The 20428-nt window shown below is 46.9% G+C and overlaps 1 protein-coding gene across 2 annotated transcripts; it reads right to left on the bottom strand.

Moving 5' to 3' along the window:
* Positions 1-995: 995 nt before the first annotated feature.
* On the bottom strand, positions 996-19657 carry LOC129832389 (monocyte to macrophage differentiation factor 2-like). 2 transcript variants are annotated; one of them, XM_055896422.1, is made up of 7 exons: positions 19545-19657; positions 17786-17867; positions 17505-17665; positions 5336-5410; positions 2452-2529; positions 2130-2199; positions 996-2020 (listed from the first exon to the last, which is right to left on the bottom strand). In XM_055896422.1, exons 1-7 carry the CDS (start codon positions 19571-19573, stop codon positions 1838-1840), a joined length of 678 nt encoding a protein of 225 aa, XP_055752397.1. In that variant the 5' UTR covers positions 19574-19657; the 3' UTR covers positions 996-1837. The 2 variants fall into 2 exon arrangements, with proteins under 2 accessions (XP_055752397.1, XP_055752391.1); XM_055896416.1 differs by having other exon boundaries at positions 2428-2529; positions 19545-19655.
* Between the last annotated feature and the right edge of the window lie 771 nt (positions 19658-20428).

Here is a 20428-nt window from a genome sequence, read left to right as displayed (position 1 = left end):
TTCATTGGTTCCTGTCTCTAATTGGACAGAGAGAGATCCTTCTGGTAGTTCATTGATTCCTGTCTCTAATTGGACAGAGAGATCCTTCTGGTAGTTCATTGGTTCCTGTCTCTAATTGGACAGAGAGAGATCCTTCTGGTAGTTCATTGATTCTTGTCTCTAATTGGACAGAGAGATCCTTCTGGTAGTTCATTGATTCCTGTCTCTAATTGGACAGAGAGAGATCCTTCTGGTAGTTCATTGATTCCTGTCTCTAATTGGACAGAGAGAGATCCTTCTGGTAGTTCATTGATTCCTGTCTCTAATTGGACAAAGAGAGATCCTTCTGGTAGTTCATTGATTCCTGTCTCTAATTGGACAGAGAGAGATCCTTCTGGTAGTTCATTGATTCCTGTCTCTAATTGGACAGAGAGATCCTTCTGGTAGTTCATTGATTCCTGTCTCTAATTGGACAGAGAGAGATCCTTCTGGTAGTTCATTGGTTCCTGTCTCTAATTGGACAGAGAGAGATCCTTCTGGTAGTTCATTGATTCCTGTCTCTAATTGGACAGAGAGATCCTTCTGGTAGTTCATTGGTTCCTGTCTCTAATTGGACAGAGAGAGATCCTTCTGGTAGTTCATTGATTCTTGTCTCTAATTGGACAGAGAGATCCTTCTGGTAGTTCATTGATTCCTGTCTCTAATTGGACAGAGAGAGATCCTTCTGGTAGTTCATTGATTCCTGTCTCTAATTGGACAGAGAGAGATCCTTCTGGTAGTTCATTGGTTCCTGTCTCTAATTGGACAGAGAGATCCTTCTGGTAGTTCATTGATTCCTGTCTCTAATTGGACAGAGAGAGATCCTTCTGGTAGTTCATTGATTCCTGTCTCTAATTGGACAGAGAGAGAGATCCTTCTGGTAGTTCATTGGTTCCTGTCTCTAATTGGACAAAGAGAGAGATCCTTCTGGTAGTTCATTGATTCCTGTCTCTAATTGGACAGAGAGATATCCTTCTGGTAGTTCATTGATTCCTGTCTCTAATTGGACAGAGAGAGAGATCCTTCTGGTAGTTCATTGGTTCCTGTCTCTAATTGGACAGAGAGAGAGATCCTTCTGGTAGTTCATTGGTTCCTGTCTCTAATTGGACAGAGAGAGATCCTTCTGGTAGTTCATTGATTCCTGTCTCTAATTGGACAGAGAGAGATCCTTCTGGTAGTTCATTGATTCCTGTCTCTAATTGGACAGAGAGAGAGATCCTTCTGGTAGTTCATTGGTTCCTGTCTCTAATTGGACAGAGAGAGATCCTTCTGGTAGTTCATTGATTCCTGTCTCTAATTGGACAGAGAGAGAGATCCTTCTGGTAGTTCATTGATTCCTGTCTCTAATTGGACAGAGAGATCCTTCTGGTAGTTCATTGATTCCTGTCTCTAATTGGACAGAGAGATCCTTCTGGTAGTTCATTGATTCCTGTCTCTAATTGGACAGAGAGAGATCCTTCTGGTAGTTCATTGATTCCTGTCTCTAATTGGACAGAGAGAGATCCTTCTGGTAGTTCATTGATTCCTGTCTCTAATTGGACAGAGAGAGATCCTTCTGGTAGTTCATTGATTCCTGTCTCTAATTGGACAGAGAGAGAGATCCTTCTAATAGTTCATTGATTCCTGTCTCTAATTGGACAGAGAGAGATCCTTCTGGTGTGGAACATACAGGCATTATTTAATCAAAGCCTGTTTCCAGCATGTTAGTAACTGTGGTACTTTTACTACTACTAATAATTGTAACAGTTGGTTGTGGTAATGTCACTATGTAATGTCAGACCAGATCACTGTTTAGCTAGCACCACGGTAGGTGTGTGTCTCAGTGTCCAGGTGTGTACAGGTGTCTCCAGATAGCGTAGTAGTGTGTAGCTGCTCCCATGGCAACGAACAGGTGCCAGATGGCGTGAGCGAATGGGACGACTCCATCGCTCTTAAAGAAGGCCACACCCACTACGTAGAAAACCCCGCCCACCGCCAGCTCACACAAACCTGCCCTGTCCGCCTGCAACAAACACAAACACACGATATCAGGGTTTAGGGGATAAACTCCTTGGAAAGCTTCAACATTGACTTTAGGTAAATGTTTCTGGACGATCACTGGTGTGTGTTACCATGGACAGGATGACCAGTGCAGGCCCCGCCCCCATGGCCACGTATCCTAGTAACTCCACCAGTTTATACCTGCAGGGAGTGACATCAACTGAGATTATCAACGTCGTGTGTGTGTGTGTGTGTGTGTGTGTGTGTAATGTGTGTCTGTGTGTGTGTGTGTGTCTGTGTGTGTGTGTGGTACCTGCAGAGGAAGACGTAGCAGTCCTGTGTGTGTGTGTGTGTGTGTGTGTGTGTGTGTGTGTGTGTGTGTGTGTGTGTGTGTGTGTGTGTGTGTGTGTGTGTGTGTGTGTGTGGTACCTCTCGTGGAAGTAGAAGACGTACGTGGAGCCGATAACTGCCATGACCCAGATTATCCACCGCATGTGACACGACCATGGACCCAACTCCCTCAGCATTAACCTAGAAACACATGACCCAACTCCCTCAGCATTAACCTAGAAACACATGACCATGGACCCAACTCCCTCAGCATTAACCTAGAAACACATGACCCAACTCCCTCAGTATTAACCTAGAAACACATGACCCAACTCCCTCAGCATTAACCTAGAAACACATGACCCAACTCCCTCAGAATTAACCTAGAAACACATGACCATGGACCCAACTCCCTCAGCATTAACCTAGAAACACATGACCATGGACCCAACTCCCTCAGCATTAACCTAGAAACACATGACCATGGACCCAACTCCCTCAGCATTAACCTAGAAACACATGACCATGGACCCAACTCCCTCAGCATTAACCTAGAAACACATGACCATGGACCCAACTCCCTAAGCATTAACCTAGAAACACATGACCCAACTCCCTCAGCATTAACCTAGAAACACATGACCATGGACCCAACTCCCTCAGCATTAACCTAGAAACACATGACCATGGACCCAACTCCCTCAGTATTAACCTAGAAACACATGACCACGGACCCAACTCCCTCCGTATTAACCTAGAAACACATGACCACGGACCCAACTCCCTCAGCATTAACCTAGAAACACATGACCATGGACCCAACTCCCTAAGCATTAACCTAGAAACACATGACCATGGACCCAACTCCCTCAGCATTAACCTAGAAACACATGACCATGGACCCAACTCCCTCAGCATTAACCTAGAAACACATGACCCAACTCCCTCAGCATGAACATAGAAACACATGACCATGGACCCAACTCCCTCAGTATTAACCTAGAAACACATGACCATGGACCCAACTCCCTCAGCATTAACCTAGAAACACATGACCATGGACCCAACTCCCTCAGCATTAACCTAGAAACACATGACCCAACTCCCTCAGCATTAACCAAGAAACACATGACCATGGACCCAACTCCCTCATCATTAACCTAGAAACACATGACCATGGACCCAACTCCCTCATCATTAACCTAGAAACACATGACCATGGACCCAACTCCCTCATCATTAACCTAGAAACACATGACCATGGACCCAACTCCCTCAGCATTAACCTAGAAACACATGACCCAACTCCCTCAGCATTAACCTAGAAACACATGACCATGGACCCAACTCCCTCAGTATTAACCTAGAAACACATGACCATGGACCCAACTCCCTCAGCATTAACCTAGAAACACATGACCATGGACCCAACTCCCTCAGCATTAACCTAGAAACACATGACCACGGACCCAACTCCCTCAGCATTAACCTAGAAACACATGACCATGGACCCAACTCCCTCAGCATTAACCTGGAAACACATGACCATGGACCCAACTCCCTCAGCATTAACCTAGAAACACATGACCCAACTCCCTCAGCATTAACCTAGAAACACATGACCATGGACCCAACTCCCTCAGCATTAACCTAGAAACACATGACCATGGACCCAACTCCCTCAGCATTAACCTAGAAACACATGACCATGGACCCAACTCCCTCAGCATTAACCTAGAAACACATGACCATGGACCCAACTCCCTCAGCATTAACCTAGAAACACATGACCCAACTCCCTCAGCATTAACCTAGAAACACATGACCCAACTCCCTCATCATTAACCTAGAAACACATGACCATGGACCCAACTCCCTCAGCATTAACCTAGAAACACATGACCATGGACCCAACTCCCTCAGCATTAACCTAGAAACACATGACCATGGACCCAACTCCCTCAGCATTAACCTAGAAACACATGACCCAACTCCCTCAGCATTAACCTAGAAACACATGACCCAACTCCCTCATCATTAACCTAGAAACACATGACCATGGACCCAACTCCCTCAGCATTAACCTAGAAACACATGACCATGGACCCAACTCCCTCAGCATTAACCTAGAAACAACTCCTCCACGGAAAAGTAGGTTTAGTGTTAAGCTAAAATGCTCTCACAGGTGCAGCCACACACACACACACACACACACACACACACACACACACACACACACACACACACACACACACACACACACACACACACACACACACCTACCAGGGGGTGTACACACACACACACACACACACACACACACACACACACACACACACACACACACACACACACACACACACACACCTACCAGGGGGTGTGCACACACACACACACACACCTACCAGGGGGTGTACACACACACACACACACACACACACACACACACACACACACACACACACACACACACACACACACACACACACCAGGGGGTACACACACACACACCTACCAGGGGGTGTACACACACACACCTACCAGGGGGTGTACACACACACACCTACCAGGGGGTGTACACACACACACCTACCAGGGGGTGTACACACACACACCTACCAGGGGGTGTACACACACACACACACCTACCAGGGGGTACACACACACACACCTACCAGGGGGTGTACACACACAAACACACCTACCAGGGGGTACACACACACACACCTACCAGGGGGTACACACACACACACCTACCATGGGGTGTACACACACACACACACACACACACCTACCAGGGGGTACACACACACACACCTACCAGGGGGTGTACACACACACACACCTACCAGGGGGTGTACACACACACACACCTACCAGGGGGTGTACACACACACACACACCTACCAGGGGGTGTACACACACACACCTACCAGGGGGTACACACACACACACACACCTACCAGGGGATACACACACACCTACCAGGGGGTACACACACACCTACCAGGGGGTGTAGGAAGCAGCGATGAAGAAGTAGATGGCCATTCTGTCACCCATGTGGAAACGCTGCTCCACTTTACTGTAGAGAGACACACAGTTATTATACACAGTTATTATACACAGTTAGTATACACAGTTATTACACACAGTTATTATACACACAGTTATTACACACACAGTTATTACACACAGTTATTATACACAGTTATTACACAGTTATTACACACAGTTATTATACACACAGTTATTATACACACAGTTATTATACACACCGTTAGTATACACATTTATTATACACACAGTTATTACACACAGTTATTACAGACAGTTATTACACAGTTATTACACACAGTTATTATACACAGTTATTACACACAGTTATTATACACGCAGTTATTATACACACAGTTATTATACACAGTTATTATACACAGTTATTATACACAGTTATTACACACAGTTATTATACACAGTTATTATACACAGTTATTACACACACTGTTATTACACACACAGTTATTATACACAGTTATAACAGTTATTACACACACAGTTATTATACACACAGTTATTATACACAAAGTTATTATACACACAGTTATTACACACAGTTATTATACACACAGTTATTATACACACAGTTATTACACACACCGTTATTACACAGCTATTATACACACAGTTATTACACACAGTTATTACACACACAGTTATTATACACAGGTATAACACACACAGTTATTATACGCAGTTATTATACACAGTTATTATACATAGTTATTATACACAGTTATTATACACAGTTATTATACAGTTATTACACACAGTTATTATACAGTTATTATACACAGTTATTACACCGTTATTATACACAGTTATTATACACGCAGTTATTACACACAGTTATTACACACACAGTTATTATACACAGTTATTACACTGTTATTACACAGTTATTACACACAGTTATTACACACAGTTATTATACACACAGTTATTACACACACAGTTATTACACACACAGTTATTATACACACAGTTATTACACACAGTTATTACACATGGTTATTACACACACAGTTAGTATACACACACAGTTATTACACACACAGTTAGTATACACACAGTTATTACACACAGTTATTACACACAGTTATTACACACAGTTATTACACACACAGTTATAATACACAGTTATTATACACAGTTATTATACACAGTTATTACACACACAGTTATTACACAGTTATTACACACACAGTTATTACACACAGTTATTACACACAGTTATTATACACACAGTTATTATACACGGTTATTACACACACAGTTATTACACACACAGTTATTACACACACAGTTATTATACACACACAGTTATTACACACAGTTATTACACACACAGTTATTACACACACAGTTATTATACACACAGTTATTACACACACAGTTATTACACACAGTTATTATACACAGTTATTACACACAGTTATTACACACACAGTTATTATACACAGTTATTACACACACAGTTATTATACACACAGTTATTACACACAGTTATTACACACAGTTATTACACACACAGTTATTATACACAGTTATTACACACAGTTATTACACACAGTTATTACACAGTTATTACACACACAGTTATTATACACACAGTTATTATACACACAGTTATTATACACAGTTATTACACACACAGTTATTATACACAGTTATTACATACACAGTTATTACACACAGTTATTACACACACAGTTATTACACACAGTTATTATCCACACAGTTATTACACACAGTTATTACACACAGTTATTATACACAGTTATTATACACAGTTATTACACACACAGTTATTACACACAGTTATTGCATACACAGTTATTACACACAGTTATTGCATACACAGTTATTATACACACAGTTATTACACACACAGTTATTACACACACAGTTATTACACACACAGTTATTACACACACAGTTATTACACACACAGTTATTACACACACAGTTATTACACACACAGTTATTATACACAGTTATTACACACACAGTTATCACACACAGTTATTACACACACAGTTATTACACACAGTTATTACACACACAGTTATTACACACAGTTATTACACACAGTTATTACACACAGTTATTATACACACGGTTATTATACACACAGTTATTACACACAGTTATTATACACACAGTTATTACACACAGTTATTACACACAGTAATTATACTGCGACGACCCTCCCGCTCTGCGACGACCCTCCCGCTCTGCGACGACCCTCCCGCTCTGCGGCGACCCTCCCGCTCTGCGACGACCCTCCCGCTCTGCGACGACCCTCCCGCTCTGCGGCGACCCTCCCGCTCTGCTGCGACCCTCCCGCTCTGCGGCGACCCTCCCGCTCTGCGGCGACCCTCCCGCTCTGCGACGACCCTCCCGCTCTGCGACGACCCTCCCGCTCTGCGACGACCCTCCCGCTCTGAGACGACCCTCCCGCTCTGAGACGACCCTCCCGCTCTGCGACGACCCTCCCGCTCTGCGGCGACCCTCCCGCTCTGCTGCAACCCTCCCGCTCTGCGACGACCCTCCCGCTCTGCGACGACCCTCCCGCTCTGAGACGACCCTCCCGCTCTGAGACGACCCTCCCGCTCTGCGATGACCCTCCCACTCTGTCTGACAAATTCTTTCTCTTTTCTCTTGTTCCTTCCTTAATAGGATGTCAGTGGGCAGAGCTGGGAGGGTCGTCAGTGAAATGGGACCTGGGCCTGGGGATATATACACCTTTCCCCCATTCATGGAGGAGACTCTCTGCATACAGACACACTGATTTTGGTTGTGCCATTTTGTTTGTTTGTTTTGTCACCTTTCAACACCCCTCATTATCACATCTCTGCACCCAACCACTCACTTACACTGCTGATTACACACACCACTGTTACTTGTTTATAGTTTACTGTAGTTGCTATTCTCCACGTTGTCTCCCTCTTTGATATGAGCTGTGAGCCGGTTCGTGACGGGCGGGGGGCTCGTCCGGGATAATATCAAATCAAATGTATTTATATAGCCCTTCTTACATCAGCTGATATCTCAAAGTGCTGTACAGAAACCCAGCCTAAAACCCCAAACAGCAGCAATGCAGGTGTAGAAGCACAGTAATAAGGATGGTTTCTAGATATTTTGGCGCATAGTATTTTGTTGCATTATGACGGGTTTTAACAGGAAGTCTCTCCAGCGCCTCGACCAGCCCAACCGGGGATCTGTCTACCCGACCCGTCCGGATCCAGTCCCAGGGGGATGCATCTCTCCCTTCCCAGGGAGGATGATGGGACGGCAGCATGGTGCCAGGGGTTCCTATTACAGCTGGACCTATACCTGGCCACCGTTCACCCGGCTCCCTCGGGAAGGGAGAGGGTGTCTGCCCTCGTCTCAGGCCTCCTGCCTGGTAGCGCTGGACGCGGACATTGAGCAGGCGTTGCCCGCTCCCCTCCAGGTGAGCCCGCTCCCCTCCAGTGTCCCGTCGGGCATCCGTTCCGTCTGCTGTCCGTGACCAGCATCTATTGGGCCCACACGTCACCCTCCTCAGGTCATCCGGGGATCGGTCGGACGGTGCGCAGTCTGACTGGGAAGTACTGGTGGCCCACCTTGGCAAAGGACGTGAGGGTTTATGTTTCCTCCTGCTCGGTGTGCGCCCAGTGCAAGGCTCCTAGGCACCTACCCAGAGGTAAGTTACAACCGTTACCCGTTCCACAACGGCCGTGGTCGCACCTGTCGGTAGATTTCCTTACCGGTCTTCCTCCCTCACAGGGTAACACCGTGATCCTGGTCGTTGTGGATCGTTTTTCTAAGACCTGTTGTCTCCTCCCTTTGCCCGGTCTCCCTACGGGCACTACGGGGTGCCTGAGGACATAGTGTCTGATCGGGGTCCGCAGGTCACGTCGAGGGTCTGGAAGGCGAGGGCCTTCAGTACCTCGTGGAGTGGGAGGGGTACGGTCCGGAGGAGAGGTGCTGGGTTCCGGTGGTGGATGTGTTGGACCCTGAACTGCTGCGGGAGTTCCACCGTCGCCGGCCGGATCGCCCTGCGCCTCACCCTCCGGATCGTCCCCGAGGCTGGTGTCGGCGCGCCGCTGGAGCCGCATGTCAAGGGGGGAGGGGTACAGTCACGACTTCCGCCGAAGTCGGCTCCACTCCAGGTTCGGGCGGCGTTCGGCGGTCAACGTCACCGGCTTTCTAGCCATCACCACTCCATTGTTCCATTTGTTTGGTCTTGTTCCCTGCACACCTGGTTTTCATTCACCAATCAATCTACATGTATTTATTCCTCTGTTCCCCTCCATGTCTTTGTGTGATATTGTAATTGTTACGTGTTTCGTGTGTACGCGCCAGGCTGTGTCTTTTCCCGTTATTTCCGTGGTATTTCACGAAGGTTGTTTATTGTAACATTTGCTCATTGTTTGTGACTGTTTCGCGCCTTGCACTTTTTCCCTTTGGCTGGAGGTTTTGACGCAGTGGCGTCCGTCTGTTTTATTGCCTCGACCCAAATAAAGTGTGCGCCTGTTCACAACTCTCTGCATCTGACTTCTCCACCAGTAGCGCTCACCGTGACAGTTCGGAGAGATGTGGGCCCCGCCCACTCAGACACTCTGGTTCACGGGCAGAGTTTCATTCATCTAGGGTTGAGCATAGGGTCCCGTGGTAAAGCTGACTTCAGTCAAGAGTGTCACTACTGTCAGGGTTCCTGTTCTCAGGGCTAAGAGTAAATTCAGTACTCGTGCTAAAGTTAAACATAAGCCTATGGCGTTAGCAGCGCCTGTCCCACATCAGTTCACTCCTGTCACTCCGTCTCATGCCCAGGGGCGTGTGAAAGTCCCAGTTGAACCAGATTATTTCCCTTTCATTACGGAGGGTTTTAGTATCTCTGTTAGGAAGTAGCGACCCAGTGCCGTTGAAGATCCTGTGACACAGGTACCTCTTGAGTCGTTTGCTGTAGTCTGTGTTACCCTTCTGAGACTGATTCGGGGAATAGGTTTGAACACTCTGTCAGTTCCATTACATAACCTGAGGTTGGATACTGAACTGGTGAAAGGTGAGGTTGTTGTGGGGTCCTTCGTGTGTATTGAGGGTATCAACGTTATCCTTGGGAATAACTTGGCAGGTGAGCGTGTGTGGCGTGTCACCATCTCTAGTGGTTTCATCTAAGTCGTCTCCTGTAGGGATTACCGATGAGAGAGAATTTCGAAGAGGTATTCTCTGCGTGCACGGTGACGCCTTCCATGAGCCGTGGCGACCTGGTCACTGCGCCAGCTAACGGTGATGTTACAAAGAAATCTGGCACTACTTTTCCTGTGATCCCGTTATCTGTGCTCCGATTTAACAACAATCCAAAACAGACAAATAATGAAAAATGGTTTGATTATATAAACATAGGAATATATCCAACCAGAAACACAGAGGGCCAGACAACCAGGATCTGCTCCTTCAGTATTGGGAAACACTAATGGAATCCAGACAGACTCTCAGAACATAGACAACCAGGATCTGCTCCTTCAGTATTGGGAAACACTAATGGAATCCAGACAGACTCTCCGAACATAGAGGACCAGGATCTGCTCCTTCAGTATTGGGAAACACTAATGGAATCCAGACAGACTCTCAGAACATAGACAACCAGGATCTGCTCCTTCAGTATTGGGAAACACTAATGGAATCCAGACAGACCCTCAGAACATAGACAACCAGGATCTGCTCCTTCAGTATTGGGAAACACTAATGGAATCCAGACATACAACGTTTAAACACCAAATAATGCATGTAGAGCAGAATTAGGCCGATACCCGCTAATTATCATAATCCAGACAACCACCTAAAAGGAAGCGATTCCCAAACCTTCCATAACAAAGCCCTCACCTACAGAGAGATGAACCTGGAGAAGAGTCCCCTAAGCAAGCTGGTCCTGCGGCTCTGTTCACAAACACAAACAGGGCCCCAGGACAGCAACACAATTAGGCCCAACAACCAAATCATGTGAAAACAAAAATATATTTACTTTGGAAAGAATTAACAAAAAAACAGAGCAAACAAGAATGCTCTTTGGCCCTAAACAGAGAGTACACAGTGGCAGAATACCTGACCACTGTGACTGACCCTAAACAGAGAGTACACAGTGGCAGAATACCTGACCACTGTGACTGACCCTAAACAGAGAGTACACAGTGGCAGAATACCTGACCACTGTGACTGACCCTAAACAGAGAGTACACAGTGGCAGAATACCTGACCACTGTGACTGACCCTAAACAGAGAGTACACAGTGGCAGAATACCTGACCACTGTGACTGACCCTAAACAGAGAGTACACAGTGGCAGAATACCTGACCACTGTGACTGACCCTAAACAGAGAGTACACAGTGGCAGAATACCTGACCACTGTGACTGACCCTAAACAGAGAGTACACAGTGGCAGAATACCTGACCACTGTGACTGGCCCTAAACAGAGAGTACCACTGTGACTGACCCTAAACAGAGAGTACACAGTGGCAGAATACCTGACCACTGTGACTGACCCTAAACAGAGAGTACACAGTGGCAGAATACCTGACCACTGTGACTGGCCCTAAACAGAGAGTACACAGTGGCAGAATACCTGACCACTGTGACTGACCCTAATCAGAGAGTACACAGTGGCAGAATACCTGACCACTGTGACTGACCCTAAACAGAGAGTACACAGTGGCAGAATACCTGACCACTGTGACTGACCCTAAACAGAGAGTACACAGTGGCAGAATACCTGACCACTGTGACTGACCCTAAATGAACAGAAACTTTGACTATGTACTGTGAACATAGCCTTGCTATTGAGAAAGGTCACTGTTTGCTCTCAAGAGAAGACAGGCTATGTGCAACACTGCCCACAAAATGAGGTGGAAACTGATCTGCACTTCCTAACCTCCTGCCAAATGTATGACCATATTAGAGAGACATATTTCCCTCAGATAACACAGACCCACAAAGAATTTGAAAACAAATGCAATTTTGATAAACTCCCATATCTACTGGGTGAAATACCATAGTGTGACATCACAGCAGCAAGATTTGTGACCTGTTGCCACAAGAAAAGGGCAACCAGTGAAGAACAAACACCATTGTAAATACAACCCATATTGATGTTGATTTATTTTCCCTTTTGTACATTAACCATTTGTACATTGTTACAACACTGACATTTGAAATGTCTCTATTCCTTTGGACCTTCTGTGAGTGTAATGTTTACTGTTCAGTTTGTGTTGTCTATTTCATCTATTTCACTTGCTTTGGCAATGTAAACATATGTTTCCCACACCAATAAAGCCCCTTAAATTGAATTTGAAATTGAGATAAAGACAGAGATATTAACCGGAGGTGTCTGACCAGAGATACTAACCGGAGGTGTCTGACCAGAGATACTAACCGGAGGTGTCTGACCAGAGATACTAACCGGAGGTGTCTGACCAGAGATACTAACCGGAGGTGTCTGACCAGAGATACTAACCGGAGGTGTCTGATCTTCCAGACCACGGTGTGAAACAGAGATACTAACCGGAGGTGTCTGATACTAACCGGAGGTGCCTGATCTTCCAGACCACGGTGTGAAACAGAGATACTAACCGGAGGTGTCTGATCAGAGATACTAACCGGAGGTGTCTGATCTTCCAGGCCACGGTGTGAAACAGAGATACTAACCGGAGGTGTCTGATCTTCCAGACCACGGTGTGAAACAGAGATACTAACCGGAGGTGTCTGATCTTCCAGGCCACGGTGTGAAACAGAGATACTAACCGGAGGTGTCTGATACTAACCGGAGGTGTCTGATCAGAGATACTAACCGGAGGTGTCTGATCAGAGATACTAACCGGAGGTGTCTGATCTTCCAGACCACGGTGTGAAACAGAGATACTAACCGGAGGTGTCTGATCTTCCAGGCCACGGTGTGAAACAGAGATACTAACCGGAGGTGTCTGATCTTCCAGACCACGGTGTGAAACAGAGATACTAACCGGAGGTGTCTGATACTAACCGGAGGTGTCTGATCTTCCAGACCACGGTGTGAAACAGAGATACTAACCGGAGGTGTCTGATCTTCCAGACCACGGTGTGAAACAGAGATACTAACCGGAGGTGTCTGTTCTTCCAGACCACGGTGTGAAACAGAGATACTAACCGGAGGTGTCTGATCAGAGATACTAACCGGAGGTGTCTGATCTTCCAGGCCACGGTGTGAAACAGAGATACTAACCGGAGGTGTCTGATCTTCCAGACCACGGTGTGAAACAGAGATACTAACCGGAGGTGTCTGATACTAACCGGAGGTGTCTGATCTTCCAGACCACGGTGTGAAACAGAGATACTAACCGGAGGTGTCTGATCTTCCAGACCACGGTGTGAAACAGAGATACTAACCGGAGGTGTCTGATACTAACCGGAGGTGTCTGATCTTCCAGACCACGGTGTGAAACAGAGATACTAACCGGAGGTGTCTGATCTTCCAGACCACGGTGTGAAACAGAGATACTAACCGGAGGTGTCTGATACTAACCGGAGGTGTCTGATCTTCCAGACCACGGTGTGAAACAGAGATACTAACCGGAGGTGTCTGATCTTCCAGACCACGGTGTGAAACAGAGATACTAACCGGAGGTGTCTGATACTAACCGGAGGTGTCTGATCTTCCAGACCACGGTGTGAAACAGAGATACTAACCGGAGGTGTCTGATCTTCCAGGCCACGGTGTGAAACAGAGATACTAACCGGAGGTGTCTGATCGTCCAGACCACGGTGTGAAACAGAGATACTAACCGGAGGTGTCTGATCTTCCAGACCACGGTGTGAAACAGAGATACTAACCGGAGGTGTCTGATCGTCCAGACCACGGTGTGAAACAGAGATACTAACCGGAGGTGTCTGATCTTCCAGACCACGGTGTGAAACAGAGATACTAAACGGAGGTGTCTGATACTAACCGGAGGTGTCTGATCTTCCAGACCACGGTGTGAAACAGAGATACTAACCGGAGGTGTCTGATCTTCCAGACCACGGTGTGAAACAGAGATAATAACCGGAGGTGTCTGACCAGAGATACTAACCGGAGGTGTCTGACCAGAGATACTAACCGGAGGTGTCTGATCTTCCAGACCACGGTGTGAAACAGAGATACTAAACGGAGGTGTCTGATACTAACCGGAGGTGTCTGATCTTCCAGACCACGGTGTGAAACAGAGATACTAACCGGAGGTGTCTGATCTTCCAGACCACGGTGTGAAACAGAGATAATAACCGGAGGTGTCTGACCAGAGATACTAACCGGAGGTGTCTGACCAGAGATACTAACCGGAGGTGTCTGATCTTCCAGACCACGGTGTGAAACAGAGATACTAACCGGAGGTGTCTGATACTAACCGGAGGTGTCTGATCTTCCAGGCCACGGTGTGAAACAGAGATACTAACCGGAGGTGTCTGATCTTCCAGACCACGGTGTGAAACAGAGATACTAACCGGAGGTGTCTGATACTAACCGGAGGTGTCTGATCTTCCAGGCCACGGTGTGAAACAGAGATACTAACCGGAGGTGTCTGATCTTCCAGGCCACGGTGTGAAACAGAGATACTAACCGGAGGTGTCTGATCTTCCAGGCCACGGTGTGAAACAGAGATACTAACCAGAGGTGTCTGATACTAACCGGAGGTGTCTGATCTTCCAGGCCACGGTGTGAAACAGAGATACTAACCGGAGGTGTCTGATCGTCCAGACCACGGTGTGAAACAGAGATACTAACCGGAGGTGTCTGATCTACCAGACCACGGTGTGAAACAGAGATACTAACCGGAGGTGTCTGATCTACCAGACCACGGTGTGAAACAGAGATACTAACCGGAGGTGTCTGATACTAACCGGAGGTGTCTGATCTTCCAGGCCACGGTGTGAAACAGAGATACTAACCGGAGGTGTCTGATCTTCCAGACCACGGTGTGAAACAGAGATACTAACCGGAGGTGTCTGATCAGAGATACTAACCGGAGGTGTCTGATCTTCCAGACCACGGTGTGAAACAGAGATACTAACCGGAGGTGTCTGATACTAACCGGAGGTGTCTGATCTTCCAGGCCACGGTGTGAAACAGAGATACTAACCGGAGGTGTCTGATCAGAGATACTAACCGGAGGTGTCTGATCTTCCAGACCACGGTGTGAAACAGAGATACTAACCGGAGGTGTCTGATCTTCCAGACCACGGTGTGAAACAGAGATACTAACCGGAGGTGTCTGATCTTCCAGACCACGGTGTGAAACAGAGATACTAACCGGAGGTGTCTGATACTAACCGGAGGTGTCTGATCTTCCAGACCACGGTGTGAAACAGAGATACTAACCGGAGGTGTCTGATCTTCCAGGCCACGGTGTGAAACAGAGATACTAACCGGAGGTGTCTGATCTTCCAGACCACGGTGTGAAACAGAGATACTAACCGGAGGTGTCTGATCTTCCAGGCCACGGTGTGAAACAGAGATACTAACCGGAGGTGTCTGATACTAACCGGAGGTGTCTGATCTTCCAGGCCACGGTGTGAAACAGAGATACTAACCGGAGGTGTCTGATACTAACCGGAGGTGTCTGATCGTCCAGACCACGGTGTGAAACAGAGATACTAACCGGAGGTGTCTGATCTTCCAGACCACGGTGTGAAACAGAGATACTAACCGGAGGTGTCTGATCTTCCAGACCACGGTGTGAAACAGAGATACTAACCGGAGGTGTCTGATACTAACCGGAGGTGTCTGATCTTCCAGACCACGGTGTGAAACAGAGATACTAACCGGAGGTGTCTGATCTTCCAGACCACGGTGTGAAACAGAGATACTAACCGGAGGTGTCTGATCTTCCAGACCACGGTGTGAAACAGAGATACTAACCGGAGGTGTCTGATACTAACCGGAGGTGTCTGATCTTCCAGACCACGGTGTGAAACAGAGATACTAACCGGAGGTGTCTGATCTTCCAGGCCACGGTGTGAAACAGAGATACTAACCGGAGGTGTCTGATCTTCCAGACCACGGTGTGAAACAGAGATACTAACCGGAGGTGTCTGATCTTCCAGGCCACGGTGTGAAACAGAGATACTAACCAGAGGTGTCTGATACTAACCGGAGGTGTCTGATCTTCCAGGCCACGGTGTGAAACAGAGATACTAACCGGAGGTGTCTGATACTAACCGGAGGTGTCTGATCTTCCAGGCCACGGTGTGAAACAGAGATACTAACCGGAGGTGTCTGATACTAACCGGAGGTGTCTGATCGTCCAGACCACGGTGTGAAACAGAGATACTAACCGGAGGTGTCTGATACTAACCGGAGGTGTCTGATCTTCCAGACCACGGTGTGAAACAGAGATACTAACCGGAGGTGTCTGATCTACCAGACCACGGTGTGAAACAGAGATACTAACCGGAGGTGTCTGATACTAACCGGAGGTGTCTGATCTTCCAGACCACGGTGTGAAACAGAGATACTAACCGGAGGTGTCTGATCTACCAGACCACGGTGTGAAACAGAGATACTAACCGGAGGTGTCTGATCTACCAGACCACGGTGTGAAACAGAGATACTAACCGGAGGTGTCTGATCTACCAGACCACGGTGTGAAACAGAGATACTAACCGGAGGTGTCTGATACTAACCGGAGGTGTCTGATCTTCCAGACCACGGTGTGAAACAGAGATACTAACCGGAGGTGTCTGATCTTCCAGACCACGGTGTGAAACAGAGATACTAACCGGAGGTGTCTGATACTAACCGGAGGTGTCTGATCTTCCAGACCACGGTGTGAAACAGAGATACTAACCGGAGGTGTCTGATACTAACCGGAGGTGTCTGATCTTCCAGACCACGGTGTGAAACAGAGATACTAACCGGAGGTGTCTGATCTTCCAGACCACGGTGTGAAACAGAGATACTAACCGGAGGTGTCTGATCTTCCAGACCACGGTGTGAAACAGAGATACTAACCGGAGGTGTCTGATCTACCAGACCACGGTGTGAAACAGAGATACTAACCGGAGGTGTCTGATACTAACCGGAGGTGTCTGATCTTCCAGACCACGGTGTGAAACAGAGATACTAACCGGAGGTGTCTGATCTTCCAGGCCACGGTGTGAAACAGAGTGGAGGAGATGAATAGACCACTAAGCCCCGCCCCGTACAACCAGGCAGCAGCAGCCTGCCATTGGTCCACAGACAGGAAGTAGAGTACAGACCCGCCCACCAGGCTGGGGATGATCCAGAGCTGTGGAGGATCATGGGTAAACAAGGCATTATGGGTAGAACCAGGCACAGCAGGGTGAACAGCAGCTGTGTTTCCAGAGATAAGAGATGAATCTGTGGACAGGTTGTGTGTGTAACTCACTCCATGTGTGGCACAGTTGGCAGCGTGTTCGTAGTCTGTAGGCTGGTATCTCCTACTGGATGGAACTCTGCCATTCATGAACCTGGAACACACAGGATACTGACTGGACATGTTTTATGTGTCTCCTGGCCTCTATAAGTCGTGTCAGACTCCTGGCCTCTATAAGTCGTGTCAGACTCCTGGCCTCTATAAGTCGTGTCAGACTCCTGGCCTCTATAAGTCGTGTCAGACTCCTGGCCTCTATAAGTAGTGTCAGACACTGCTGAGCTCTGACATCCACGTTAAAACCTTACTTGCTAGTGTGTGTGTGTGTGTGTGTGTGTGTGTGTGTGTGTGTGTGTGTGTGTGTGTGTGTGTGTGTGTGTGTGTGTGTGTGTGTGTGTGTGTGTCTTTAATCAGCAGTAAATCTCTCAATCCCGGTTTACAGAGAGAGGCACATCTGGACATGTTATGAAACCACATTTCAGAAGTCAACACACACATCGCAGGGTTCAGGGTAGTGCTGCTGGACGCCAGGTCAGGTTATACACACACACATCGCAGGTTATCTGATTCCACACAGGGTCCCTCAGGCCTAGCAGAAGCTGTGTGACAGGGTAATGTTCAGGGTAGCTATTTACTTCCATGTTGTGGTTGTTAAATTGCGTCATTCCACACATTGTGTTAAATCTGTTTGTATTTTCTCTAAATCCCTTTCAGTATTTTCTCTAAATCCCTTCCAGTAATTCCGCTCCCTGTATCTCCCCCTCCAACTCTGCCTATATCTCCCCCTCCAACTCTGCCTATATCTCCCCCTCCAACTCTCCCTATATCTCCCCCTCCAACTCTCCCTGTATCTCCCCCTCCAACTCTGCCTATATCTCCCCCTCCAACTCTCCCCATATCTCCCCTCCATCTCTCACTCCCTCTCTCTACCTCCATCTCCCCTCCATCTTTCTCTCCCTACTCTCTCCCTCTCTCTTCCTGCCTATATCGCTCCCCATATCTCCCCTCCCTACTCTCTCCCTCTCTCTTCCTGTCTTTCTCTCCCTCTCTCTTCCTGTCTTTCTCTCTCATTAGTGTGAGCGGCCAAGGCTGATCTAACCGACGCTCCTATGGTATCAACGTTATAATGGAGCACACACACTAGGGGGGTGGCTGTGTCCACCTCGGCTGGGCTTGAACTTTCACCTGCTCTCTCTCTCACATTCCGCTTGTTGCGTTAGAATGGGAACCTATAATCTGTACCAGTGAACAGAATGTTAGTAACGCTGAATATCAGACGTCTGATCCACTAGATCTTTAAATCTAAGAGGTTTCTGAATCCTGCTAGTGGCAAGACACACACACACACACACACATACACACACACACACACATACACTTGTCCCCAAGCGCATCGGTGCACATGGCTTCACATCAGCTATCAGACACCTAACCCCAACCGTCAACCAACCTAACTCCAACCGTCAACCAACCTAACCCCAATCATCAACCAACCTAACCCCAACCATCAACCAACCCAACCATTAACCAACCTAACCTCAACCAACCCAACCCCAACCTTCAACCAACCTAACCCCAACCGTCAACCAACCCAACCCCAACCATCAACCACCCAACCATTAACCAACCTAACCTCAACCAACCCAACCCCAACCTTCAACCAACCCCAACTGTCAACTAACCGACAAACAACAATATTAGTTAAGAAGTTCAATAAACTGTCACTTTATCAGAGAAATATGAATTCCTCTGTCTAGAATAATATTCTGCCTACCTTCCATATCGGCTCTTCTTAAAGTCCATTCCGGTGACAACATGTATTCATCTGTTTCACTCGCCCCCGTTACTGTTCTCAACTAGCGAGGCCGCAACGGATTTCCCCGTGCGTCTGAACACAAACAGGCGGGAGGGAGGGAGGGACTCACATACTCTGCTGCTACTCTGTTTATTATCTATCTTGATTGCCAAGTCACTTTTACCCATACCTACTCAGAGAGGCCGCTGCTTACATTAAGACCCAATCACGGGCCACTTTAATAAATGGATCACTTGTCACGTTATACAATGCCACTCTAAATAACGCCGCTTTAATAATGTCTACATATCTTACATTACTCATATCATATGTATTTACTGTATTTTATACCATCTACTGCATCTTGTCTATGCCGCTCATCCATATATTCTATGTACATATTCTCATTCACCCCTTTAGATGTGTGTGGATTAGGTAGTTGTTGGGGATTATTAGATTACTTGTTAGATATTACTGCACGGTCGGAACTAGAAGCACAAGCATTTCGCTACATTAACATCTGCTAACCATGTTTTGATTTGATTTGATTTGACTATTTCCTTTTTTAATTTCTCAAATATGTCTAACTTTTTAACTCTGTTTTGCCAAAAGGCACCTAAAGACTCTCAGACCATGAGAAACAAGATTCTCTGGTCTGATGAAACCCAGATTGAACTTTTTGGCCTGAACGCCAATCATCACGTCTGGAGAAAACATGGAACCATCCCTACGGTGAAGCATGGTGGTGGCAGCATCATGCTGTGGGGATGTTTTTCAGAGGCAGGGACTGGGAGACTAGTCAGGATCGAGGGAAAGATGAACGGAGCAAAGTACAGAGAGATCCTTGATGAAAACCTGCTCCA

This window comes from Salvelinus fontinalis, chromosome 2 (genome assembly GCF_029448725.1).
Source record: "Salvelinus fontinalis isolate EN_2023a chromosome 2, ASM2944872v1, whole genome shotgun sequence".
NCBI classification, from domain to species: domain Eukaryota; kingdom Metazoa; phylum Chordata; class Actinopteri; order Salmoniformes; family Salmonidae; genus Salvelinus; species Salvelinus fontinalis.
The sequence above is the reverse complement of the archived record's forward strand: the minus strand, read 5'-3'. Positions and strand labels throughout refer to the sequence as shown.

Excerpts from the sequence above, each read along its gene's own strand:
- LOC129832389 (XM_055896416.1), bottom strand. The coding sequence starts at position 19,573 with ATGGACTTTAAGAAGAGCCGATATGGAAG. Across the intron at positions 17,666-17,785 it reads CCAACTGTGCCACACATGGA|CTCTGGATCATCCCCAGCCT; the intron begins GTGAGTTACACA and ends GATCCTCCACAG. Across the intron at positions 2,530-5,335 it reads GCTGCTTCCTACACCCCCTG|GTTAATGCTGAGGGAGTTGG; the intron begins GTAGGTGTGTGT and ends ATGTGTTTCTAG.